General features: G+C 43.1%; 2 protein-coding genes across 3 annotated transcripts; one reads left to right on the top strand and one right to left on the bottom strand.

Annotated features, from left to right (window-relative positions):
• Positions 1 to 113: 113 nt before the first annotated feature.
• On the top strand, positions 114 to 9,835 carry PDZK1 (PDZ domain containing 1). Of its 2 annotated transcripts, XM_058824660.1 has the most exons (9): positions 114 to 161; positions 1,936 to 2,147; positions 2,819 to 3,059; positions 4,125 to 4,261; positions 5,451 to 5,646; positions 5,876 to 6,072; positions 6,545 to 6,739; positions 7,482 to 7,648; positions 8,731 to 9,835. In XM_058824660.1, exons 2-9 carry the CDS (start codon positions 1,938 to 1,940, stop codon positions 8,966 to 8,968), a joined length of 1,581 nt encoding a protein of 526 aa, XP_058680643.1. In that variant the 5' UTR covers positions 114 to 161; positions 1,936 to 1,937; the 3' UTR covers positions 8,969 to 9,835. The 2 variants fall into 2 exon arrangements, with proteins under 2 accessions (XP_058680643.1, XP_058680644.1); XM_058824661.1 differs by lacking the exon at positions 114 to 161 and having other exon boundaries at positions 1,915 to 2,147; positions 7,482 to 7,775.
• GPR89B (G protein-coupled receptor 89B) lies at positions 8,014 to 26,397 on the bottom strand. Its single transcript, XM_058824662.1, has 14 exons — positions 26,354 to 26,397; positions 23,787 to 23,846; positions 22,926 to 23,029; positions 21,311 to 21,417; positions 20,426 to 20,527; positions 17,533 to 17,653; positions 17,211 to 17,291; positions 13,994 to 14,103; positions 12,942 to 13,030; positions 12,517 to 12,609; positions 12,091 to 12,186; positions 11,448 to 11,537; positions 10,743 to 10,808; positions 8,014 to 10,597 (listed from the first exon to the last, which is right to left on the bottom strand). Exons 1-14 carry the CDS (start codon positions 26,393 to 26,395, stop codon positions 10,391 to 10,393), a joined length of 1,368 nt encoding a protein of 455 aa, XP_058680645.1. The 5' UTR covers positions 26,396 to 26,397; the 3' UTR covers positions 8,014 to 10,390.
• Between the last annotated feature and the right edge of the window lie 743 nt (positions 26,398 to 27,140).

Below are 27,140 nucleotides of genomic sequence, written 5' to 3'. Positions count from 1 at the left end.
AGACAGCCTATCAAAGTATCACACATTCAGTGAAACTTGACTAAATAAATCATCTTTTAAATCAACCTTTGCCCAATCAAAGTCCAGCCTTACTTATACGTACAGCCACAGGAGGAGCAGCAAGAGACCTCAAGTGAAGGCTGCTCTACATTGATATACAGGTAAGAAATTCCTTTTTTCCTAATCCCTTTTCCCTTTGAAAACTCCTTTTTGCAAAACAAATAATTTTGCACAGATCAAAAGGTGTCGTATGAAGTGCTTTGTAATCTTCTCTCCACTTCTAAATATGAAGAAATTATTTTTCACATAGGAGCCTACTGTTTCTCCAGCTCTGTGTAGTACTGGTTTTGCATCCACTGATTTCCCAGTGTTTGTCAGGAAAAGCTGCTTTGAATTGTACTTGCAATTGATACAGTCCGATGTGTTCTAAACCATGCTCAAATAACAGGAAAGTTCATCCCTTTATTAGTTAATGTCTGTGCAATACACAGAGACCCAAAAATGCTCAAGGCACCTGACCATGGAGCACAAGTGAATCAGGAACTGCAGGCTGCACATTCTTGCAAGCTGAAATTCCTGTATTCCCCAGCTCCAGTGGCATCTGTGCCAGAGTCACCCCACACATCCATGGGGTGCTGGGTGCTGCCCAAGTAACACCAACAGGGCAGCATCAGCTCCCACAGCAGAGAGCCTGCACCATGGGCAGCCACAGCGTGGCTCTGCACTGAGCTGCTCTCTCAGAAGGATTTGACTGAAAAGTCTTTCCAGTAAAATAATAACCAAGGTTGCTAATTACCTGGATTTTCCAACTGGAGGAATTTGTCTTCATTTGTGTCATTCCTCTGTCTTCATGGAGCTCTGGCAGGACAATGTCTTGGGAGATTGTTCCCTGGTCCCACCTGTTATTTGCCATCCATCTGTGCTATTCCTGCATGACAAGCTTCTCCCAAACCAGAGTTTCCTTACATCCCAGAGCATTTTAGGCAGGAAAGGACTTTTAGAAGTTGCCTGGTGCAATGCCCCATAGAAAACAGGGCCAACTTACACCAGGCTGTTCAGGGCCCAATCCAGGTATCTCCAGGGACAAAGATTTCACAGCCTCTAGGACTTCTAGTCCTTTCTGACTGCCCTCAAGAGGAGAAGCTGTCCTTATGGATGTGTGGCGGGAATTTCCCTTGCTGTGCTGCAGCCTGTGTCTGTTCCCTCTCATCCTCCCAATGCTAATTTCCAAGAAGAGTCTGGCTGTGCTCTCCACACAATCCAGTTGGGCAGTGGGAAAACATCAATAAGATTTTCCCTTTACTTTCTCTTCCCAACACTGAACAAACCCAGCTCTCTCAGCATGCTTAAATAAGTGGTTTAGAACCAAAATTCCCTCTGAAAACTAGCTCAAATATGGCAATTACTTGGGGAGATCAAAAATGGGGACAGTTACCACATAAGGTCCCCCAAGTGTCAAAGGCAGGGGAACAATTCCTTCACTCCACTTATAATCCCTTTTCCCAATTTTTTTTTCCTCTGTAAGGCTTAATCCTGGTATTACACCCTTTCCACAATCCTTACTATGTTTTCACAGGCAGACTTTTCTTATTTAAATTCTGCATTTGGCTTAACTTCATTTGAGATAAAGGGACAAAAAAAAAAAAAGCAAGGAGGGTCAGGGAAACAGGTTTGGTTTCTTCTTGATAGCCTTGTTAACCAAATTCAGCTTTGCACAGCTGGCTTTCCTGGGACCAAAAAACCAAACCAAAACAAAACAAAAAAAAAACCCCACAACCAAACAAAACCACAAACAAACAAAAAACAACCTCCACACCAAAAAAATCCACCCCAAGAATTTTGAAGCGAACCCTCTCGACATGAAATTAGAGGGAATATACCCCAGGTAAGCTTCGTCTTCATACTCACAGGTGTTCTCTCCATCCTGTCTGGCAGAGATGGCTTCTGCTCTGCAGCCCAGGGAGTGCGCCGTGAGCAAGCAGCCCCAGCAGAAGTACGGGTTCTTCCTGCGGGTTGAGCAGGACACGGCAGGACACATCATCCGCAACGTGGAGCGCGGCAGCCCGGCCGACAGCGCTGGCCTGCAGGATGGAGACAGGGTGCTCCGGGTTAACGGCGCCTTCGTGGACAAGGAGGAGCATGCACAGGTACAAACCCGCTCACTCTGGGATCCACACCGTGCCCCAGGCCCACAGCTGCTGTGGGAAGCTTCTTCTGCCAGTTGTTGTCCCCCTGCATCATTCATTACCCGCCACGGGCATGGGGTGTCTTTGGGATGCCTCCCTGGGGTGTTTGTGAGGGTCCCCAGCATGAGGAGAGAGGTGAGAATCTGACTCCACGTTCTCAGAAGGCTGATATATTAAATTATCATATCATATTAAAGAATGCTATACTAAAACTATACTAAAGAAAGAGAAAGGATACATCAGCAGGCTTAACAAGATAATAATGAAAGCTCCTGCCTGACTCCTCAGAGTCCCACACAGCTAGCTGCGATTGGCCATGAAGGAAAAACAATTCACATGGAACCAATCAAACATTCACCTGTTGGTCAACAATATCCAAGCCACATTCCAAAGCAGCAAACACAGGAGCAGCAATCAGATCATTATTGTTTTCATTCCTCTCTGAAGCTTCTCAGCTTCCCAGGAGAAAATCCTGGGCAAAGAGGGTTTTTCAGAAAATATCATGGTGACATCTCCCCAGTGCATGAGCAGGGGGTGAGACAACAAAGGCAGTGACAGTGCAGCTTTTACTGGGGAAAGCTTTTAGCTCCATCACTCCAGTGCCTGCTTCCATTTCCCCTTGTCCATCACAGGTGGTGGAGATGGTCAGGAATAGCGGGAATTCCGTGGTGCTCCTCGTCCTGGATGATGCATCCTATGAAAAGGCACAAAAGGAGGGAGTGAACTTGGAAGGGCTGGGTCAAAAGGCATCCACAGGCCCACAGCAGGAGCAGCAGTGCCTACCATCCACAGCCACTGCAGCTCCACAGCCCCGGCTCTGCTACCTGGTGAAGGAGGAGACAGGCTACGGCTTCTCCCTGAAAAGCACAGAAGGTGAGAGCCTGCAGAGAACCAACTAGAGATCCATATAAATATAAATATTATAAAAATAAATCTAGTTTATATCTATAAACATAAATATAGTTTATATCTATAACTATAAGTATGTGTATATTTGGCTGCAGGGACAGAGGCAGCCACAGTTAACACATGGGGGCTGATGGGGAGACACAAACTGCTCTTGCTAACAGAAAGAAGTAGCAGGATGAGCTCAGATCCATCTCCAGAACATTTCTATACAGCATATACAGTGCAAGGTTTTCTGAGGACCATGCTTCTCATGGAGTGGAAAACAGATGGAAAAGAAAAAAAAAGAGAGAAAAATAATAAGCTATTTTCTGCTTGTTACTTAAGCCCACTTAACAAAACCAAATTTACAGTCCCTGCTCTAACACTAGATACACACTCAATGTGCTATGTTAAGTCCTGTTCCATTCCTCAAAATCACCTCAGGAATTAGAACATGAGGTTCTAGACAGCTGTAATAAACACTTCCCCTGATTTCTCAGTTAATTCATTTAGAAAGAAAAGGATTTGAACCTTTTCCATATATGCCTTTTTTCCAAGGCCAGTCAACGGAAGAGGGAGGTCTTCTGGAAAGCACCACCTCTAAAGAGCCCTCTAAAGGGTATTTTGGAACACAATATAATTGAAGGACCAAACATAGAAGGCTTCCAAACACAGGAAATTATTAAATGTATAAAATAACATAAAAGCATCTTCTCTCTTCAAAATGATGGGGGGAGAGGAGGGTGGGGGGGAATAGGAATCAAATCCCTTTCAGCTATGTTAATCAGCCACTTTGCAATCCTGGTAGAGAAATTAACACCATTTTGAGCTGCAGATAGTGAACAAACATCTCCCTCCACCGCCAAAGGGATTTTCCAGGCCAGAGTAAGAGACAGAGGAGAGTCTGTGCGGAAGGTTTGTGGTGCTCCTGTATTCTCCATGCAAGCAGGGGCCAAGAATCTCTGAGGACATCAGTGCTGAGTTTCCTTAACTGCTACTCAGGCCTGTTGCAGTGACTTACCCTGTGTAATGAGTTTTCATTTATTTTAGGACAGAAGGGGCTGTTCATAGTAGAGCTTTCATCACAAGGAGCAGCTGCAAAGGCTGGTGTCCAAAATAACGATCGCCTGATTGAAATCAATGGGAAAAATGTGGAAAATGACACCCACGAGGAAGTGGTGGAAAAGGTATTGATTTATCCTCTGTTCTGGCCTACTTTCACAGCAACCTATCAGGGTTACTGAGGAGGCCAGGCTGGCTGATTTAAGCACTTGACAGTAAATCTTGGGAGCTGCTGTTCATATGGCACCAGCATGTCAGCGTAGCCCTCTGTGCTGGCTCTGGTATCCAGCAGCCTCTTGAGCTGCCTCTCAATGAGCACTGCCATCAAGACAGGCCAAAGGATTCTCAATAACACAAGTACACCGCTGCCAGGAACCCTATTCAATAAATCCATTCCCTAGAAGTCCTGGAAATGCTGCTAATGGCAGGAGAGCAAGTCACCAAATGTGGTTTACAGGGCAGGAAGAAGGAAGCCTCTGATGATACAGGGAAGATCCCATGATTTTACACAGTAGTCCCCTTTCTCCTGTGAAGAAGTCCAAAACTCATGAAATTTACTGTGCAAGTAATTTCACTAATTGGCTGCACAGAACAATGCTAATGAGGCTTCCAGCTTTCCGCTGCTGGCACTGCTGAAACGCAGCTGGAGCTGAAGAGATTTCAGAGAGCCACGAGACTCCAGCATTCCAGCAGCATTCAGGGCACACTGCTAACTGTGGAATCGTGCAACACCTGGGCTTCTCTGAGCTAAAGAACCAGCAGCACAGGGACACTGGTTAGGAGGAGTAAAAAGAGCACCCATTAGAGTGGAAAGGACTAAGAGAAAGACAGGCTTGGAGAGGTTGGACAGGAAAAAAACTCACCTCAGAATCAGTAATATCAGTAATACAGGGAGACAGGAGAGGATTAAGAGTGACAGCAACTTGACTTGTGTCACTGTAATCTAAAATAGTGGTATAGATGGCACAGTAAGTCGATATTAGAGAGTTCCATACCTAGAATAGCCAAACAATATCTACTCAGGCTCCCTGGATTCTACAGCACTGTATGCCACCCCCATGGCCCTCCACAGATAATTCCCTACAGGTCAGGAACACAGCATGAAATATGGAAAATTTCCCCATTCATTACATGCCCTTGATTTTGTCATGGTCCAGATTTCTGACTGTAAGGGGGGAAAAGAAAAATCAGTGTATAGCCTGGACTAACAGCACCCAGACTCTGCTGTGTACCAGTGCACCAGTTACCAAATATCCCCAATTTCCACTTGCTGTTGAAGGGGTGACATCTGAGACTGTGCATGTGCTGTCACAGGTAAAGAAGTCTGAAAATCATGTTATGTTTCTACTTTCAAATGAAGAAACAGACCGCTATTTCACAAGCCAGAGGATGGCACTGAGCAAAGAGAGCGCCAGCCTAAGGTTGCTTCCCCTCAAACCACGACTTATTGAGATCCAGAAGGGAAAAAGCGGTTATGGATTTTATCTACGGCTGGAACAAAACACTGGTGGTAAGATCCAAGATAACACACAAGCCATGGCATTTGCTGTACCATTTCTTCCTATATGATGTTTGTAGCCCTCATTCTCTTTGGCTTTTGCTGGCCATCTAAGAGAAATCCTCAGGGAAAACATCCTCAACCCAAAGTGCAATTCATTTACATTTGCCACGCTTTTTTATGTCTTTAAAACTCACCCAGCTCTGCCTTCACAGCAATCTTTCTCCCCTTCTTATCTCAGACCACGTAATCAAAGATGTTAGTTCTGAAAGCCCAGCAGCCATGGCAGGTCTGAAGGACAATGACATCCTAGTGGCTGTCAACGGCGAGCGAGTGGACGGGCTGGATCACGAAAGCGTGGTGGGAAAAATAAAGCAGTCTGAGGAAAGAACCTCCCTGCTGGTGGTGGATAAGGAAACTGACAGCATGTACAAACTGGTAAGGAAACACAAACCACTGCTAGGAATTGGTAATTTATCACAATGAAACAGCCAAAACCTGCTCTGACATTTTTTCAACTTGCAGGAAATGTCTAAGAAAAACCTGTATGCCAGCAACTCCACTTACACTGGTACAGCAAGTCAGTTAACACCCAAATCTTTGGCCTCTTCCTGATTTTTATAGATGCTATTGCAAAAATTCTACATTCAAACACATCACAAGAAAAGGTTTGCTGTTAAGACATCCAATTCAGAGCTACATGACTGTGTAACTATTTATAAATAACAGATTTCCCTTCTCACATAGATCAACACTGTAGTTATCCAATCAGAATAGGGAAGAATTCTTCACTGCAGCTAAAGTCTGAGTCATTCACAAAATTTCAAGCAAAATATGTTGAGCATGAGAGTCTGAAACAGATTTCACAACAGAAATTCTTATTTTAATGTAATTTTGTCACTTTTTTCAGGCTCAGATTTCCCCTTTCTCATACTACTACAAAGCACAGGCTTCAACCCTGGCTAAAATGGAGGAAAGAGTGGAGTTGCACACTGAGCAGAAAGTGAACCACAAGCCAAGGATCTGCAAGATGGTGAAAGGACCTAATGGATTTGGCTTCAGTTTAAATATGATCAAGAACAAACCTGGATTGTTCATCACTGAGGTACTAATGAAGAAGGAGCAAGGAGAAGCTCAAGCAGTGTGTTGGGCAGCTTCCTCCCCTCCATCCTGCAAACAAATGCAAGAAAAGCCACAGAAGTCTCTTTCCCAATGTCCTCTGATCAGAGTTAGAATTGTTTAAGTCAGACTAACATTGTTGGCCTAAGATAAAAAATGAGCACCAGGAAACATTCCTTCTTATTGTTACACATCTACAGGGAAGGAGAATTCTGCTTTTGAATAATTTCTGCTTTCATTCATGAGTCTGGCACACTAAAATTAGTATTTTAGACAGAATTGGTTTTCACTGTAGAACAGCTTCATTACAGAAGAGATGCCTTTGCCCTAATTCTACCCACCTTCCCTGAAATCCACAGCTGGTAAAAATCAAACTCCTTTTGTCCCAAATTACACCTGTAATTTAAGCTTTCTTGAGAGGAGGGGTTCCACTCATTACTAAGGGACTTGTGAATGTTTGAAGTCATTGAACAGAGACCTCCAAATAGTTAGAAAACAGTTTTTCATGGTTCTACCATGCCACATTCCTATAATGTAAGTTGATCAAGAAACATCTTATAAATCTCAAACTGATGGGCTCCATGTTTATTATGTCTGGGCCCATCGCCCATCCCAAATCTCTCCATCCCCATGCCCATTTCAGCATGCTCTGTGGAAAGCAGTAACTCAGCTGTTCATGCACCTTTCCAAGCTTCCTGCCAGACCCTGCTTTGCACTCCCCTCTGCAGGTACAAAGCCAGGGAGCAGCTGGCAGAGCAGGTGTGGAAAACAACGATTTCCTGGTGGAAGTGAACGGAGTGAATGTGACCAAGGAATCCTATGACAAGGTGGTGGCAAGGATCCAGAGCACTGGGGACAGACTGACACTGCTGGTGTGCAGCAGAGATGCTTACAGGTACTTCCAAGGCCAAAACATTCCCATCACAGCCTCCATGGCAGAGTCAGACACTCCTGAGCCTCCTGCTCACACAGAAAACCATCCAGCAGAGCCAGAGAGGAACTCACCTGAGCCAAGGCAAAGGGTGAGTAATCCTGCATTAGGCAGATGCTGAGGGATCACACAGGGGATAGAAAAAACACTTTTTTTTTTCAGGTAGTAAGTTTTCCAGACCTAGAATTGTTAACTTGAGCCTGAATTTTTGCAAGTTATTAAAAGGAACGCTGTTAATTATCACAACAAGTCTTCTTTTCCCACAAGTAATAAAGGTGAGTATCTTTAATGCAAATTAAATCACACAAACAGCACACATGCAAGAGATTTTATGGAACAAGATAATCCAAATACAGAAAACCCAATGATGGGGAACAGGAAATACAATTGTGGAAGTGGAGGGGAAAGTGCTTAAATAAAACAGAAACAGGGCTTAAACAGAAAACATAAACAACGTTTGTGAAAACCACATGAAATATTTCAAAATGGATCCCTTTGGAGAAGCAGCAGCAAGTGACAGGTTATGGCATTTTCTAGGCAATGTCCTGATTTGAAGTTATTTTACACTAGAAAGAATCCAAAGCATGACTAAAGTCAGAGAAGTGAGGTGTGACTTCTTGAAACAGTTTAAACCCTCTCTGGTCAGCCTTAAATATTAAAATGTTTATTATCTGATCATGCAAGAGAGATAGACCAGGTAAGACCAATAGTGCTTCCTATTTATTTTTCATGAGCCTTGCCTGCAAGTTTTTTCAAGAATGTCTTAGTACCCAAGCTGCATTTTGCAGAAGTCAGCACTACTTTTGTGTTCAAATTGTGCAGATATGGGAATTCAACAATAAAAACCCTCTATTGAACAAAATTATCTGAAAATGCACTTAAACAAAAAAACCCTTCAACAATAAAAATGCTATTTGTTGGTTCATTCTGTCATCTAAATAAGTGTGTGATTAGTGCAGATGAAAACAGGAGTCTGCAACAGTGCAGACTATCAAACATGTTTACAAACTGAAAATAATCACAACATCTTTGTTACTCCTCTGCAGGCAGACTCATCCTCCTCCTCCTCCCAATCAGCAGCCTCCACAAGAGCTGACAGCGACAACAGTGATGACACAAAGTTGTGAAGAGACAAAACTATGCCAAGAACAACAAAAAAGAAACCTGCCAAATCTTTTCTTCAGTTCTTCTTTGCTATTCCACCTCTCAGAACTTGGCTGTTCCAAGGAGTACCAGAACCATGAAAGACTGCAAAGCCTGGCTGCAATCAACACTTCAGTGTAACCTGCATCCATTTAACACCCTGCAGTTGTGCTCCACTGGCACAATTTCTGCCTTGTGGAATGGGCACTCACTCACTTCTGAAAAGGCCTAAAGAACTGCAACTTTATCATTAATGTCCTGCAGCAGGAGCTGTAAAGGTTTTATAGATTTGTAAGCATCTTAGGCTGTTATGGATAAGCTCTTAATAAAGAGCAATTGATTTCTGCCCATTTCCCAGGAAAAGGAACTCTCCAAGGCCATCACCTCAATCTCTGTGGCATCTCTGCTTACAGCAGTACAGCTGCTCTGAAATGGCATTATGATCCTTTTTCCTGCTAACATTGCAGAAACTTCCTACAAACATTAAGCTAACTTTGTAATTCACAACTCAAGATGTTTAATCACTATTTAGTCTCCTCTGCATACAGTTGTGGATGTAATTCAGTCATGCACATTTGTCTAACCCCAAGTCACCACCATGTTGTCCTGAATGTGACACAAATGGTTCTGTAATGCTGCTGCTGTGCACTTTGCTTCCTTGCTGTACACCAAAGACAATACAAAAATAAATTGTTTAGAGTGGTTATTTCCCCCCCTCCAAATCTTACTCTTATCACCTACAATTTATGTTCCAGAACAATTATAAAACAAAGCCTGAGAAAGTGGCAATGAGAACCTAAAAGTTTAAGTCACAAGAATAAAACTCCTAACATACAATGTAAACAAGGCATGGCAGTGGTCTTCAACTCAACACTGAACTCTACCAAAGAGGAACCCAAAACCTCAGTTCCACTTCTGCAGAGAGAGAAAAGAAAGCTGACACTCAGTAAGACAAAGCAAATCTCCAGTTCCTAAGGACAGTAGGTAATAGTGATACACACAGTATCATTTCTGCATACAGAAATGGAGTTCACTCCACTCCTGCTGGAACTGCAAATCCCAACCACCTTCTGGCTCAAATCCAGCCAAATCTTTGGGACTGACAAAAAACAACTGTGATACTCACATATTACAAAAGCTTATTTAATTCCACAGACTCAAACATTCAATTCCAGAACTGCTGTCCTCCAAATCCCAATTATAAGTTGATTTTCAAAACAAAAATCACATTTCTTGGTGCCTTCTGTGAAGATCATGTTCCAACAGCAGGAGGAGTTCCCTCAGCCAGCCCACCACACAAGCTCTGATGCCCCTGGACAGTGGTGTATCCAGCATTGCTTTTATTGCCTGGCAATTACCTGTTTCAAGTTTAACACACACACCCCCATCCCTTCCAGCTGTGGCACTGAACAAAACGAGCCACAGAGCCTGATGATGACATGTGTGGAGGTTCAAGGAGCCAGAACACACAGAGCAGTCCTGTCTCTCCAAGTTGTGCAACCCACAGGAGCTGCAGCAGCGCAGCTGACGGGACAGAGAGCAGTGCATGGCTGCAGTTGTGCCTCAGAGGGCCATATGCTTTTCTGGGGCTTGTTTGTGTGCTAAATAGAGGAAGAGGATGCTGGAGAGGGCACTGACTAGGAATATCACATCGAACCAGCGGTGGTAGAAGTTGAACTGGAGCTCTCCCAGGACCTCGGTGATGATGGTGCGGTATTCCGGCGGCATGCTCATGCGGATCAGCAGCACTGAGGACACAAAGTACATTCCCTGCAAGCCAAAGCAGGCAAGCAGTCACTGCCTTGGCCTCTGGGGCTGACAGGGCAGCACACAGAGATGCTGCCATGTGTTTAAGCACACACGAGGTGTGCATGCACAAGCGCACGTGGGTGTGCCCACCGTTCTCCATACTCACCATTATCTGCGCCAACAGCAGAACAATAACGTTGGAGGACTTGCTGCTGGAAATGGCATAGAAGAACTAGAGAAAAAACCCAAAAACATTGGAAATAAGCAGTCAGGTAAGTCTGATGTGCCTTAGGACAGAGTGAAAGGTACACATTGTTCAATACCTTTTCATCTCAAAATACCTCATCAAAACCATACATTCTAGAGGGCTACCTGTAAACTACTCTCATAAACCTCAAATTTTCATAAACCCTAGTCTGCATCAATCTTCCCCAGCCAGCAGCACCTTGTGTTAAAAATCACAGAACAATACAGAGAAGTCTAAGCATGGGTACCAAAGGCCAGGTCAAGTCCTTTCAGTCTACCTTTCAGAGCCTTTCAGTCCTACCAGCAGCCTCAATTAAGTAATGCAAATGCTTTTAATCACCATCTCATCAACCTTACTAATAAGCCTTGGCTACAGCAGCATTTTGAGCCCTTGCTTACATTTAACATCTTATTTAACATCTAGATCCCTTGCTGACAGAGACTGGGGAAGTATCCTGCAAAAGGTATTCTTCCTACCTTCCTCCCTCTGCAAGAATTTATATTCAGATATTTAAACACAAATACATACTGAAATATGTATTTATACAGTACTTGTTCCATCAAAAGGTAAATATCTGATAATGAATTTCTCTGTGTAAAACCACTTAAGAGTTCTGGTTCTTACCTTTGTAAGTGTGATTAACAACCCTCTAATAGAGGTAACAATGATTATTCCAACAAGAATAAAGGAAATGTGCTGAGACCAGAATTTTACCTGTATCAATGAAAAGAACACAGTCAAAACTTTAACACTAACTTCATTTACACCACCTAGTATAGCTGCCAATTTTTCAGAATCTTTGTCTCTAATTGTACAGATATCTATTGTAGACAAGGTTTATATAACAGACATTTTCACAAATGTATTAGCAACTGTTTACTCCAAACACAAGAGAAGGAGATTTAGTTTATACCAATCAGAAAGAACCGCATTTTCATAGATTGTGTAAATGACAGAACAACTATTTGCATAAAAAAATCAAAATTACTCTGGAGCTGAATGTATTAATCTAAGCAGATTGTCTGAAGTGCTTCTATTTCTCCAAAACAAAAAAAAAAACCACTGCCTCCCTGACAAGACCACAACCCCATCTCAGCATAAAATCAGTGTGAAAGCAACATCCATGATGCATTTTCCTTTCCTCCTCAATAAGTCAAAAGGAAAGCCACATTCTCAGGGTCTATCACTTTCTCCCTAGCAGCAGGATGATTTCATTTAGATAAGATATGAATTGCTGAAAAGGCTGCAAGAATTAATAAAGACTCACATCAAACTGGATTCCCAGGTAATTTACAGTGATCTCAATTCCTCTTGTGACTGGATCAGTCTTCCCCACACGGTCAAATACAATATTGATGGTTGCCTGCAAGATAAATGGATTTACATTCAAAGCAAAAAGGCAAAAGCATTTCTCACTCTCACAGGTGAGGCTCATTGTAGCACCAAGAAAAGGCAGGGGGTGGTCAGATTGCCAAAAGCAGCACAAAACACATCCATGTAAGAATTACTGGTGCAATGCTGTACAGAAAAAGCCAGATCCAGAGCTTTATTTCAATCAAGGGCCAGTTTCTTTCAGAATTTCTGGATTTTAAAGAAACTAGAGCATTACTTAAAGACCTGCATGCATAGCATAAACTATGCAGGGTATATTTGCATGCAGCCATGAAAAAAATGAAATAAAACATTTACATACCATGAAGATTTTCCAGACACAATAGATGGAGAAAAAATAACCCAAAAAGTTAAAGTATTTTCCCTGGAAAGTTTTGGAATACTCTATTCTCTCCTGGAAATACAAAATAAGGGAGAAGGAGCAGAACATTAAAAAATATGTCATTTTCACAATCACCCACAACATAAAATTGTAGTGCAACACCAACAGTAGCAAACACAGCCCTATCTCTCTACATATTTCAATTCAAATTTTCTGAACTCCTAAATGTTAATTCATAAGCTTGTAAATAGTTGTAGGGCCATGGGGCAGACTCAAGGATGGATCTGAACTGTCATCTAGCCCCAAAATTAAAGGAAAAGATCCTCACTCCAGTGCATTACAACATTTCACCATTTGGGCCACAGTTATAACACCAAATAACACCACAGTTATTTGCTGTGTACCTTTGTTGCATGCAAGTCAGCAGTTTCCAGGAAAAGCTGCCGACTCAATTCTTCCAGGGCATCCACTTCTTGCTGGATAAGGGACAGATCTGGCAAACCAACATAGTCAAGGCTAGAACACATCACCAATTCTTAATTGAGAAAACATCCCCACCTTCAGCTCAAGGGCCACATCTAATGGTTTGGTCTCTTCTTACACCCAGATCAGCTTTGTAATTCAGACTTCATGGTCCTCATTAAAACAGCAAGAAAGAAATCTCAAGGATGAACCTGATGCACACTAGTGCAGTTTAAGGAGGTAGGCAGGTCACAGTATTTAGGCAGTTGTGCAATAAACTCTCTTTCTTTGCCTGGGAAACTCATCACAGATTAGAACCAGAGCTCTCAAAAACTCTGGTTCTGCTGCTCCACTTTGACCAGTGTCCCTTGGCACTGAAGTGCATCCCACAATATGTCATTTCACATCATCTTCATAAACAAAACTGCTGAGTAACTGCTGCAAGAGATTAGTGATTACTATGAATAGTCTGTCAAATAGCCAAATTCTGATTTTAGCAGCTAGTGTGAAAGGAGAGCAAGAAAGAGTCCTCAGCCTCAAATATGCAAAAATGCACTTCAAGTGGTTTGACAGAAACCATTGGTAAGCAACTCTGTTAGACAAGTACAGCCCCTTGTCATTCCCAAGAGATTCCTTCTACAGGGAACTGGATGATCTTAGGGTCCCTTCTAACCCAAACCATTCTATGAATCTCTGGTAAGTGTGCACATCTTACTTAGACAATCTGCTGTACACCTCACCCATGGTGATGCAACAGAACATTTATAGAGCAGGGCAGAAACATAAAACTTCTGCCTGTGTCACAGTAAAACTGTGCCCCAGGCCTGGGCAAAAGGTCACAGTGCTAAAGAACAAACTTCCCAGGAGACATCAGGCTTGAAATGTGTTGAAACACAAATGCTTTGTGACTGTCCCAGCTAACATCCTACCTCTCAAAACAAAGAAAGCTGGATGCACCACCCAAGGCAGGTGCCAGCATGCAGATGAAGGATACTTTCACTGCCAGGAACAGATGTTGTAACACTTTTTATCATTCCCCAGAAGCCAGTGGGTCTGTTATGCACTTCTCCTCTCTGGAACATTGTCCTGTGAGCCACTGCTATCCTGAAAGAGTAGAAAATACAAGTCCTTAGGAATATAATATTTTCATGAAAAATCAAAACAAGAAAAAAAGAAAAAAAAATCCACCAGTTTCTTAGAAGATGCTGTTAAACTAAATTCACCAAAAAATAGATGACCCTTTTTTCTTCCCTTAAACACCAATCCTGCTACATAAAATTACCCTGATTAGCTCTGGAGTAGAGCCCAGATCTAATCAAGTGAGATTCAATGAGCCACTTCCCAAGGCTTCCATTCAGGATCCTGTTTCAACCCTAAAGGATTTAAACCCAGTTAAACATTCAGAATTCAAATGGATCTCTCAGTCATATGATTAGCTGCTTTCCTTTCCTCAAACACATGACTGTGTTATCTCAAGCTCAGGAATCAGAAGACTTCCCATGCTCCTGCCTCCCCTTGGACACCTTTATCAGGACACATCACCTTTTCCATGGAGCCATGAGCTGTGGATGGTGTGCAGAGCCATCTCTGCATGCTGTCACTCACTGCTGGGCTGCATGACAAGCTGCTGTGAAGCACAAACACACCAATCCATTCTTGGACTGAAGCACTGGATGCTGCAGGCCATCTGAGCGTGACTCCTGAAGTTAAATCCAACACTCCAGCAGCAGCTGCTGTGTATCATCCCTCACACTTCCATGTGCACCACAGCATAATCCCCACCAGCACTGCTGCCTTCTGCTCTCCTTCCCTCACATTTCTCCCCACTGAAATTTGTGAGCAAGCTATCCATTCCTAAGCTAAAACTATTCTCTCAGGATGATCCATGATTCTGTGGTGTTTAGTTCCTTTCTTCTCCTTCTTCCTTCCAGCATTGCTACATTTGGCACTGAGCCCTCTTCAAGGATGTTGATAAGCAGTGTAATAAAAAAAAAATTAAAAATCATTCCATCATTCCTTTGACATCAGCAAAAGAAACACCCTTAGGGCATCCTACATACAGATAAAAGCACATATGGCCACAGACTACAAATAACAGAGATATTAGAATCCTGATAGCTGCCAAATGTAAGAAACGCATTTTTAATCCTTGCTTTCTTCACAGTACACAGATTCACATGGTCCGTCCCAAATGATCCACAGCATTGCAGCAAAAATGCAGCAATACCCAGGTGAAACATAAAGACAAATCCTTTCTTTTATGAGGTGGCAGGGATCTCTGTATCCACACAGGAGTTCTGGAGACCTCACAGAAAGGATGCACAGGCAAACCCCACACACTCTGTGTGTGTAGATTGGTAACGACAGTGTGTGGTATTTGTGTGTCACATCAGCTGATCTGGCTCTGACACAAATGAAGCAATGCCATCAGAATGCTGGCATTTCAAACCTGAGGATTAGTTATGTCACACCTGCAAGAACAAGTATAAAGAATCTGACAGCCTTAGAGGTGAGTTTCCATAAGGCTTTACTTGATGGTGCTCAGGAAGGACAGAAAAGTGATTCCTGTGCAAAAACCATCAGGACAAACAACTTTCACAGCTATCTCCTCCTGACTAGAAAGCTAGCATGAATAAGGGTTGGATGACAAGAAATGTCAGCATCAGCAAAGAAACTAAAATCTTTATGTTCTATTGCCTTACAACTCTTGGTGCTCACTGATAAGCTCTGAACTATCAGTAGTACTGAGAAGGTGGCCAGCACACCACTGACAATTTATGGAACTGCAGCATTACCCCGAGCTGGAAAATGTTGCTATTCCCACTTGTTCTGCCAATTACTTGGTTGCATTTGGACTGATACGTATCTAACCTTTTAAATTTGGCTTTTACATGAGCAAATAGTCCAATCATGCAAGCCCACAGCTCTCTGCCAAAGCAAAAAAGAGAACAAGAATCTACAGAACTCAAGCTTCTGCTATTTCTTGCACAGTTCTGAGACCACTTAATTTTGCACATTGTTTTGTGGTTTTTGTTGAGTTTTTTTTTAAACATATACATGAGTTTTATTATAATTCCTGAGTGATTAATACATGGCTCTTCATAATGGTTGGGAAGTTGCCATATTCAGATTTCCTGGCCATAGAGGCATGAATGTGCTAGTTAGTTACAAGCCTCTAGCATCCTGACTTTTACCCCAACACCACTCTCCCTGGACCAAAGATCCAAAAACACTGCACAAAACAAAAGAGCAGAGTCAGAAACAGCACTACACAGTATGTTTTAACTGTGGCATTCTTTGAGAGTGCTTCCAGTCAATTAAATCAATTAAACCTCAGTAATTAAATTCTCTCACTACTTACCATCTCACACATGACCACCAATACAGAGGGGGTTATGCTTTAACTACACTTCCATGAGCTAATACTCATCAGCAGATCTATACATGGTGATAAATTTGGCAAGGTTAGGCTACCTAAAAGCTGCCCTGCACATGTTAAAAGGTTCCATTGAAACATTAAGGCACCAAAAGTAAAATTGGGAGACTGTTGTGTCAGATAGTCAAACTTTTGAAGTAACTCCAGTAACTGGATTTATTCTGCACTACTAGCAAGACATGAAACATGTAATACTGATGTGAAATATGCAGACAAAAATCTTTCTAGTGTAAATGAAATTATATTGTTTCTGAAAGTAGGTTCTTTTTTAGCTTGGGGGACATGGAATAAGCTAAACCAGTGCCAGCAGAGTTCTGATGTACTACAGGATATCCACATTAGCAATGTTTTAAAATTCTGCAAAACTTAACCAGCATGAACTTTGCTGTTTGCAAGAACATAGCTGTGTCCACACCAGCTCACTACCCTGCTGCAGCTTTGACCAGGATCCACCACATGTACAAACCACTTTCTGCCCTGAAACCACGAGTAAGAGGAGCTGCAGAGGCCTAAGGGTCCCTGACTCAGCAGGAGAGAAAGGTGCCCATCCTACCGCTCAGTTATGCTGCCAGCAGAGAGTTACAAATGGTCTTGGAAGCCTAACCTGTGCCACTGCAGCCACAAAGGGCACTACTTGGTGTTAAAAACAGTCATCTATCAGGCCAGAACAAAACAGCACACAGCTCAACACAATGAAGATTTCAAGAACCATCTTATACCACAATGATTGCAAATCCTTGAGATAAATAATTTCATGCTACCGTTGTCCTCTCACCGTTTTTTCTTGCTAACAATCATGTCCATGGTCTGAAGGAGTCGTCGCTCCAAAGCCAGAATATCTGCATCTGTCACATTCCTGCAAAATAAAGACCCCAGTTAGGCCAGCCACCCCATTTCAGAGATGTGTACATACCTATGAGGCAAAGAAAAGCCTGTGTAAGGGGAATGTGCAGCAGCAGTGGAAATGGTTCTAGCATGCAGACATGACAACAGCTAGATTCAGAAAAAAATTATCAAAAAAACTTGAAACAATGTCACAGGAAAAGCAAAAAATAACCTCAAAAAGCTAGACAAGTATTTCACAGGGCTGAAGTTACCTGAGAAAGTAGGACATGTAAGTGTATGGACAGTTGACAGCCCCAAATCCTGACAGCAAAGCCATGAGTGTCACCCCAATCACACCAACACGGCTGATGAGCTGTTCTATAGACAGGATTCCTGAGGGAGGGAAAAACATGGCATCAGCAACCTTGCTCTCTTCACTCTGCTCCACACTTGGTGCCTTCCTAACATAACATAGAGCTGCTTAATTAATCTGACTGCCTTCCCACTGCAATGACCCCAGGTAACAGGAAGGACAGACAGGGACTAGGAGAAAGGGGTAGGAAGTCTCCCTCAGAAATCACATTACCAAGCTTAGAAACAGGGATGGGGAACTCCAGCTATGAAGAAACTTAAGACAGCTATATGGATATGTGGAGAGGACTAAATATCAATATTTTGGTTCCAAACTAATAAAATATGTTTGCCATTTGCTGAGGTGGGAACCCAAATCTTCCACCAGGCACTTATAAAGGAGTGGCTTCCAGAAAGGCACTTCTGCAATTATCACCAAACCAGCTGGTCCTGGCAAAATGGCCTAAAAGCATCTGAACCCCCAAACCCATTAGAAGCACCCCTCCAGATCAGACACAAGCTGTGCTGGTAGGACAGTGGGCTTGGGAAGCTTAAGCTGCTCCTGGCTGTTCAGTGTTCATCTGGCTGACACAAACACGTTGTTGAGGTGACCACCACCAAGATCTTCTACCTGAGCACCAAGTGGACTCTAAAACATGTAATTCAACATGAACCTCAAGCCTGTGCTGTAACCATCACCAAGCACTGCATTTATTCTTAACCACAGACCTCAACCTGCCTTCCCAGGACACAGTGCCATGTGTAGTAAACACCACTCACTTTTTAGGGAGCTGGTTATAGAGCAGCTGCCACACACAGCACATTTAGAGCTTACACGACTGCAAAGCTGAGATGGCTGAGCGCCAAACCACATTTCATGCTTCAGAGAAGTGAAATGAATGATGAAAACAAGGCAAAAAGACTTCACAAAGGGAAACTGAGACACCAGTCATGTGCAGCTGCACAGAGATTTACAGGAGCTACAGAATGTGCTACAATACACTGGCCTTTTGCCCCACACACTGTCAGACTGCAGCACTTAGAACAGAGGTGCCTTCAGAATGACATGACATCCCACTGGTTGGAGCAATGCTTCCCCATGAAGCTCACACATAAAGTGAATGAATGTTCCATCAACTCAGACAGAGGCAGGAGCTTTATTAGAATATTGGTGTGTCATTAGGCATAACCTTCCTTCTACTACAAGCTCCCAAACTCAGGTTTGTTAGATAAGTTACAGTGAAATGGAGCCCTTGCTCAATGGTGCACCTCTAGGCTGCAGGACACTGCCATCCCCATCCCCACCTGCCTGAACTGGGTCACCACTCCCTGATGAAACCCACAGCAGCACCCCAACAACACAGCAGGGAACAAACACGAGGTATCCTTTGCTCTAACCTCATGTCCACACCTGGTACAATAAGGCACTGTAGAACTCTTAAGTGGAGGCATCACACCCTGTAAAGTACAATTAAAAACAGAAAGCACCCCACTACCCATTCTGGCAATCTGCAGGTGTTACACAGCCTCCCAGAACCTTGTGGTGACCTAAAGAGGATTACCCAAACCCCATGGCTAAGTTTCCACTGGATTGTTACATTCTGCCAACTCAAGCACCTTCTGCAGCTCACAATGGATACAAGCTTTTCTTGGCAATTGGACACTGGGCAGAGGCATCTGTGCTGTACATCAACTGCTGGATTTCAGAGGCAAATGACAATTACAAAACACAGACACACTTTCTCTTAGGAAACTTTTAGGATCACAGATCAAAGGGTAAAGAGACCCTACACCAGTTGGTATCCTCCAACTTCTCATGTGAGTACAGAGTCAAGCAGCTTCCCACAGAACAGAAAGACTAAGCTGAGAATTTTGTATGCAGACAGACACATTCACCAATTTCCATGAAATGGACTGACTTTCACCTGTTGGGAACAATATCCAAACAATTTTCCAGTGCAGGGGAAATAGAAGGGCAGTGTAGTTACACAGGTAACACCAGTGACAAGCAGTCTGGTTCTAACAGTGTTACAAGCCTTCAGCACAGCCAGGCACATGCCAGCTCTGCTGGACCCAAACTAGCCCAAGAGCACACAGCATCTCACACTGAAAATACTCATGGCCACAACAGAGACACCCAAGCTAATTCTGTACACAACAGCTCTGGATCCAGCAGGACTTACCAAGCCACACTCCAGTGCCATGCAACTGCACAGCCTCTGGGCCCAGGCACAGCAGGAACCTGTACCGAAGGCAGCACAACTGCCAGGCCCCTTGCTGGCCACAGTCTGGAGTTTAGGCACACTGCTGTGTTCTGGACACAACTGGACAGCCACTCATGCTAAACTCATCTGATTTCAGCCACAAGAAAGAAAAACCTGACTCAAAAAATGTCAGATTAAGGATTGGTTGATGATCTACTCTTTAAATAAGCTAGCTTTAGTCTTTACAATAGAAAGAAGTAGGTGAATAAAAATTGTGATCAATTTTTTGTGGAGATAAAGTTTCCGTGTCTGCAACAGTACACCACATCCTTACATAGTCTAGGTTCAGTTAGGACTTAATTCCTGCAAGTTTTCCTGTGGTACTGAAGGAAAACTAATGAAAATAATCCAGATGTATCCACCCATTTCTATCACAACCTTCACATTGCAGATTTCAAAGCAGAGCAGACCCTCAGTTCCAGGAACTACCTTCTACAACTTTCTTTCTAGTCCCAACTGCAGAGCTGAGATAATAACAACTCCAAAATAAAAGTGAAATAACAAAGCCTATTTGCAAGAGGGAAGAAATCAGCAATAAAATGAAACTCACCATGTTTTGGGCTGAGGATAGGAAATGGATCTCCCAGCTTCCAGAAGAAATACATGAATGTCAACCACACAACACAGGCAAAAAGCAGTTTCTGTCTGTGCACTAATGGAGAGGAGAATGGGAGTGTTTAAAATAGGCTCTTCCTTTGGGGCTTTTTATAGCTTGCAACATTTCTACATTGATCTAAATGCTACTTTGAGAACTGGTGGCCAAAGCAGGTGTCACCTGGCAGAGCTACAGCTTGCAGTGTGCACCTCACACAAGGCTCTGCTGTCCACATGGGACCATTTCACTGCTCCTTCCTTGTGTGATCTGAAAAATTAATCTTAAATATTCCATCTTCATGGCAAAACTACATATTTAATATTCCCAACCTATGTGCCTAAGCTTCACACAAAACAGTGATGCGTATCAACTCAAGGGTTAAGTGTCCATTAGCCCATGGAAGAGGCCTCATCCAGACAGCAGAAAAAAAACCAGCAAAAGTAATTTACTGAGCTTTTCTGCTTCAGAAGTGATTTATTGAGCTTCTCTGCCTCATTTCTTTTGCCCCCTAGCAGAAAAACACAGCCCTGCCAAGGGTTGCAGAGTTTGGCTGCAAGCTTAAAACTGCAAAGGAACAAAAATCCCAGTAATATCACTCCTAAGTGCTCAGTTTTCTGTTGAAACCCATGAAGAAAAGCAGCATTTTCTGGGGTCATGTGAAGCATTTCCTGGCTGTTCAATGAGTGGTTCATGATAAAGCATGAAGGTCCAAAGAGAAGGTATTTAGCCAGAATAAAATCAGGGCAAGGAGGGAAGTTCAAGGACAGCAAACAAAACTATTTCTCATTTGTATTTCTGGTCTCAAATCAGCAGCTCCCCTGCCACAAACCAAGTACTCACATAATCTGATATTGCTCACAACAAAGTAACCAATGTAGAAGGGCACCATGAAGATTAGGATGAGCAAAATGACACACAGGTTCAGCTTCCAATGAAAATATCGGGAGCTGAAATAAAGCCAAAACACCAATTAGCACAAAGTCATAATACAACAAATTTCTCAAAGAAAATTGCATGTCAGTGAAATATTTTCAACTACATCAAGCAATGAATAATTTTGGCTTAGAATATAGAATAATCTGGGTTTTTATTTTTATTAGGATAGAAGAGAGGGAGTTGTTTGGTTTGGGGTTTTGTATGGTTTTATTTTTAAATAAAAGAGGTCAAGGATGTGTATTTAAAACTAAATAACTATCCAGAAAACCACACTGGGTCTTTTATCAAATACTGTATTTTCTATGGTGACTAATACCAGTTGCAGCATGATTCATGTGACTGACTGCTCATCTAGTTCAACAGTAAATCAAAACTAAGTATAAGCAGTAATTAATTTTCTAATGAACAGCTGAGTCAAAAAAAAAAACCTAATTCATATTGAAAAGACTAAAATATTTAATGTTGATAAGTCAGCATGTTTCATTTCAGAGTGAATTGTCTCATCTGCAAGACTTTGCAAAGTAAGGTTTTATAAATATATATATATAGACCAACATGATGAATACTCCTCTGACCAAATTAGAGTACTCAAATGCAGGTGAGATTCATCTAGGCTGAACTGAACTTTCACTTTACTTGAACAGAAAAATACATGTCCCCATTCCCAACATTAATTCTTATCCTCAGGGAAGAAGAAATGACAAGGACCCTTGTCACTTTTTCCTAACTAATTGAGAAGCAAACATTTTCATCTACACTGAAGTCTAGCCCTTTATTGAAGCTCACAAAAGCATTTTCCTCAGTGATCTCTCTGGCTACCAGCCCCATGTATTAATAATATACAGAAGTAACATTACCTTTCATCAGTCCTGTACTTCTTGCCTTTCAACCCCTTTGACTGCTCTCTTATATTTGTATGATGAGACAGAATAAGAAGAAACCCAACTTAGTGTCTACATGTTATTGTTCTATCTTCTCTTTCCTACTGACTTCCAAAGATGACAGTTGTTAACATCCCCTTTATGTAAAGCTCCTCATCCTATTGCCAAGGGAGGATTCACCTTTGATTCACAAATCCTGTATTGTTAGACTAGCTTTCACTCCACAATCAGCTTCACATCTTATTCACACCCCTGACCACCAAAGAAAAAACAGTGCTTAAACATTCTGTAGTCTTTAGCATTTGAAAAGTGCTTCTAGCATGATCTGAAGAGTTACAATACTTCCATAAAAGAAATCAGTTCTTTTAACTTCACAAATGGAGAACATCAAAGGCAAAAGCCCTGCCCTAAGGACCCAGACCAATTGTTAATAGCAATTGCATGGAAAACTGGAAGTTTATGACTACTATTTATTTGACATGTTCTGTCAAATAAATAAATATTGCTGCACATTTTGAGCTGCTGACAGTTTTCTCCATGATTTCCCCAATCCAAGACTAATCCATTAATTTAGAAGTTACACTGAAGATGCTGCAGAGCACAAGGCAGGCCAGTCCCCAGTGGGCTCCCAGACTCACCTGCTGTTCAGCACTCCCAAAATCTCAAAGATGATGAGCTCAAACATGGTACAAGAGAAGGCAAAAGTCACAGAGAAGATCACCTGGACCACATACTGTCGCACCTGCAAAGCAGAGAACAACCCAGAGACATGAGGCACTTGCACTCCTGGAATGGCATCCTGATATCCTGAGATAACAAAACAAATCACAAAGTATGATGGCCCACAGCTGGGTCTCTTGCTTAAAGGCCCCAAGCCCTTTATCTGCCAAAAGCCTCTTGGAAAACAGAGGGCAAACTCATACACTAAGAGAGTTCTTTGATACTAACCTTAAGATTTTAAAATAAAATCCACAACAGAAAAACTGTCAGGGTCTGAATTTGGCTTGCATTTAAACCATGTCTGACCTAGACTACAATCTGATACTCCACTATGGATAAGAGAATGGCATTTTTATCCCATCCAGTCCTCACAACCAATTCAGCTGCAATTAACACATCTCACTGAGTTTAAAGTTAATCACTGGATTTGATTTTGTCTCAAAAATTTCACCTTACATAAGGTGGGTTTACCCACCTTTAAAAGGCAAAACAGTTCCCTCTGTTTCCTTTTACCCCTGCATCTCCTGCAAATTTCTTTTTATTTAACAGTAGCCAGTATGGAAAGTTTCAGTGGCCACAGAAGAACTGATTTTCTCAGATATCCAGTCTTTCCAACAGAAGCACAAGAGGAAATTAAAAAGAAAGTAACTGCAGATGAAATTAAAGGGATTAAAGAGAGGAATAAGGCTAAATGCAGTTTTTAAAAATTTCTATAAAAAGGAGTATTTAAGATACTCTTTTTGTAAGATACAGACTTGTAACAAAAGGCTCCTTCTCACCTCATAATCCTTGAAGAGCTTTCTCATGAAGAAGAGCCACCCAAATCCAAAGAACAGCACCTGCAGAAGAGACAAAGCATCAACATTGGCATCCTGCAACTTGCCAAATTCAATCCCACTGCACTGCTGACTGCAAATTAAACAAATGGAAGGAAAACAGCTCACCCAAAGCACCCAAGATCCACAAAAGATTAAAACTTGCCATGGGACCATGGAAAAAATAATGTTTTAAGTATCTAAGTGTAGCAGATACAAAATGGTATGGCCTTAAGGAAGATCTAATCAAGACAACAGATTTTGGTGTTCCTAAATTCTCAGAACTGCTCAGTTCCTGGCCTGCCAGAATCCTTTGCACCCTTGATTCCTGCTACCTACAGAATTAAAGCCTATGGGTTTTTTTACAGGAAATACAGAAATGGAGGCAAAGCAAACACTTGAATACACATCTTCTAGGGATGAGTAAATTTGATAAAAACATCTGCTGTTTCTTGTAGACCACAAGTGCATGTGAATTTTTGTAGAGGTCTTTACAGTACATCTGGTTAGACACTAACACACTGTCAGTTTCTGACAGGGGAGAAAGATGCTACAAGGATCTCTGAGGTGGGCAAAAGGCAGTGCTGAATGCCTCAAACCACAACCTGGAGCTGCAGGAAGCCACATGGACAAGGCAGGAGAAGCAGAAAAAGCCAATTACACTTTGCATTTCAGTGGTCATTAAAGCACATTACAAAATTAAAGTTTCTTTACACTCCACAAGGGACCAACTTAATGTCAGCTATTTTGCAGGTGACTTAAATGAAGTAAATACAAACTGAACAAGGTGGCCAAAATTGCAATTACCTGTCTTCAGAGAGTAAAAGGGGACTGTGTTGTCAGGCCTCCCTGGGTAGTCCCATCTATTCCTCATCAGACTGAAAGGAGTGTAATGATTTAAAAGAACCCAGGCAAAAAAAGAACTCAGGAAATACTCAGTATTTTTTACAGAAGTAGCTTTGTCCAAGGCAAAGACAAAATTCAGTATATGTCAGATATCATGGAATAAAGTCAGTGTATCTCCTCAGAGCACAAGGGGAAGGCGAGAGCTTTCTGCCCACCCTGCCATGATGATGAGAAACATTCCAAGGCAAAAACAAAGGAATTGTTGTGCATTACCTCCCTGCACATCAGGAGTAGCCACAGTGGCAAAGGTAACACACCAACATGATCTACAGACAAGGAATACCTGGAATGCTGGGCAAGAAGATCACACAGAGCTGCCTTGAAAGAACAGCTGAAATAGGAATGAGGTCGAATGAGTGATTTGTAACAGCTGGCAAAACTTGTTTGAGGAGGACTTCAGACTTTAGAGCAGCTGCTAGCAAAAAGGAAAGATATTCCATAAGCCTCCTATCTAGGGGTCATAAGCTAAATAAGTATGATAAGCAAATGATATCTGCATCAAGTAATTCCACATTTAACAGTGGGAAGAAGGAAAAAGATAGAGACAAACTTTTAAAAATAAGTAAAACATAAAGAGATAAGTAGGTACAATAATAACCAAGAACTAAACAAGATTAGACTCTCCTTTGTTAGGGACTGTACAAAAGCAAAGAAAGACATTTTGGTAAAAGTTCACACTCTAAGACACTGCAGGTGAATGTGACATGCAAACTCAGCAAAATTTGGAGCACTTAACAATTACATGTAGCAACTTGAACATCTAACTTTTGGTACTGTTGAAGGTAATGAGAGATTTTAAAGCTGCCATCAGAAATGAAAGAAAAGCTGTCAGATAAGTTAGAGCTCAGAACTCAAAGCAAAAAAAAAGTGGATGTTTTTGTTCTGGATGAACTGTTAACAATACCAAAGCTATCCTCTAATGCTAACCCAAACCCTTCAAGACACCAAGAGTGAAAAAGCACGTTGTAAGCAAAAAATCAAAGTATTATCAAATGAGAGGGCATTATTATTCTAAGAAACAGCCAAAAGCTGTCCTGAAAATTGTCAGGAATGAGGGTTGTGCACTGAAGTCTGTCTAAGACAACCACCTGCTGCTGAGAGGGGGAAGGTTCCTTTTCCTCAGCTCATCCCTCATCACCACAGAACCAAACTTTCACACCAGCTCAGCAGCTTCCACCAGATCCCTCTGCGATCCCTTAAACGCATTTTCATCTGCTCCAACTGCCCGGGATCAGCCCTGGTGAAAAGCACCAGAAACAAACCGAGCACTCGGCACAGACCAGCAAGGTGAACTTCCCTGTCTGCCCTAACTGGAGAAATTTAAATTTAAACTTAAGCGGAGCTCGGGTCTCCCGCTAAAGTTTAAATATTTAAATTTAACTTTTAGCAGGGCTAAAGTTTAAATTTAACTGGACTGGGTCGGGCCCGGCCGCCCCTGAGGGTCCGCGCGCCCCCCGCGCGGGGCGCTGCGCACGCGCGCCCCCAGGCGCCGCCCCCGCGCCTCTCCAGGCACGGACCGGGCGCAGGGAGAGGGAAGCCCGGTGACGGCGGCACCTCCCCGCTCCCTCGCCCTTCTGCCGGCCGGAGGCGCCGCGCCGTAGCAGCGGCGGGCAAGGGGTGGCTACCTGCGAGGTGAACATGATGCTGGAGTCGATGAGGAAGCTCATGGCGGCGCCCAACGCTGCCCGCTCCGCCCGCCCCGCTTCCGGCTCCGGTGGCGGCCGTGCGCAGGCGCCCCGCCCTCCTCGCGGCGGGGGCGGGGCAACGGGGCGGGGCCACGGCGGGGAGGCTCCGCCCCTGGCGGGCCCGGGGAGCGGGGGGAAGATGGCGGTGTCGCCGTGAGGGCAGGGAGCGGGCATCTGAGTCCTTCTGCTGCCCCTGCGAAACTCAGCTGCCCTCAAAGCCGCGGGAAGGGCACCCGCTGCTGGGCTGGGGGCAGAAGGAGGCGTGCGAGGCACAGAAATAAGGGCAGGGTGAACACCGAGCTCTGAGGGGGACAGGGACCTGTTGGAGCGCGTCCAGAGGGAGCCACCGAGCTAATTGTCACTCCTGTGACAGAAGGCTGAGGGAATTGGGATTGTTCAGCCTGCAAAGAGATGGCTTAGGGGTGACCTAACTGCAGCCTTGAAGGGAGCCTGCAAGAAGGATGAAAAGGGGTTTTGTACAGGAGCGTGGAGTGACAGGACAAGGGGGAATGGATTCAGACTGTTAAACATTACAAAGATATTCTTTACGGTGAGGATGATGAGGCACTGGAACAGGTTTCCCTAGACATGGGTGCCCCATCCCTGGAAGTGTTTAAGGCCAGGTTGGGTGAAGCTCTGAACAACCTGGTCTAGTGGGTGATGTCCCTGTCCCTGACACTGGATGATCTTTAAGGTCTCTTAAAGACCCAAACAATTCTGTGATTCT

Source organism: Ammospiza caudacuta, chromosome 2, assembly GCF_027887145.1.
Source record: "Ammospiza caudacuta isolate bAmmCau1 chromosome 2, bAmmCau1.pri, whole genome shotgun sequence".
NCBI lineage: Eukaryota > Metazoa > Chordata > Aves > Passeriformes > Passerellidae > Ammospiza > Ammospiza caudacuta.
Note: the sequence above shows the minus strand (reverse complement) of the source record. Positions and strands in the feature narration are given on the sequence as shown.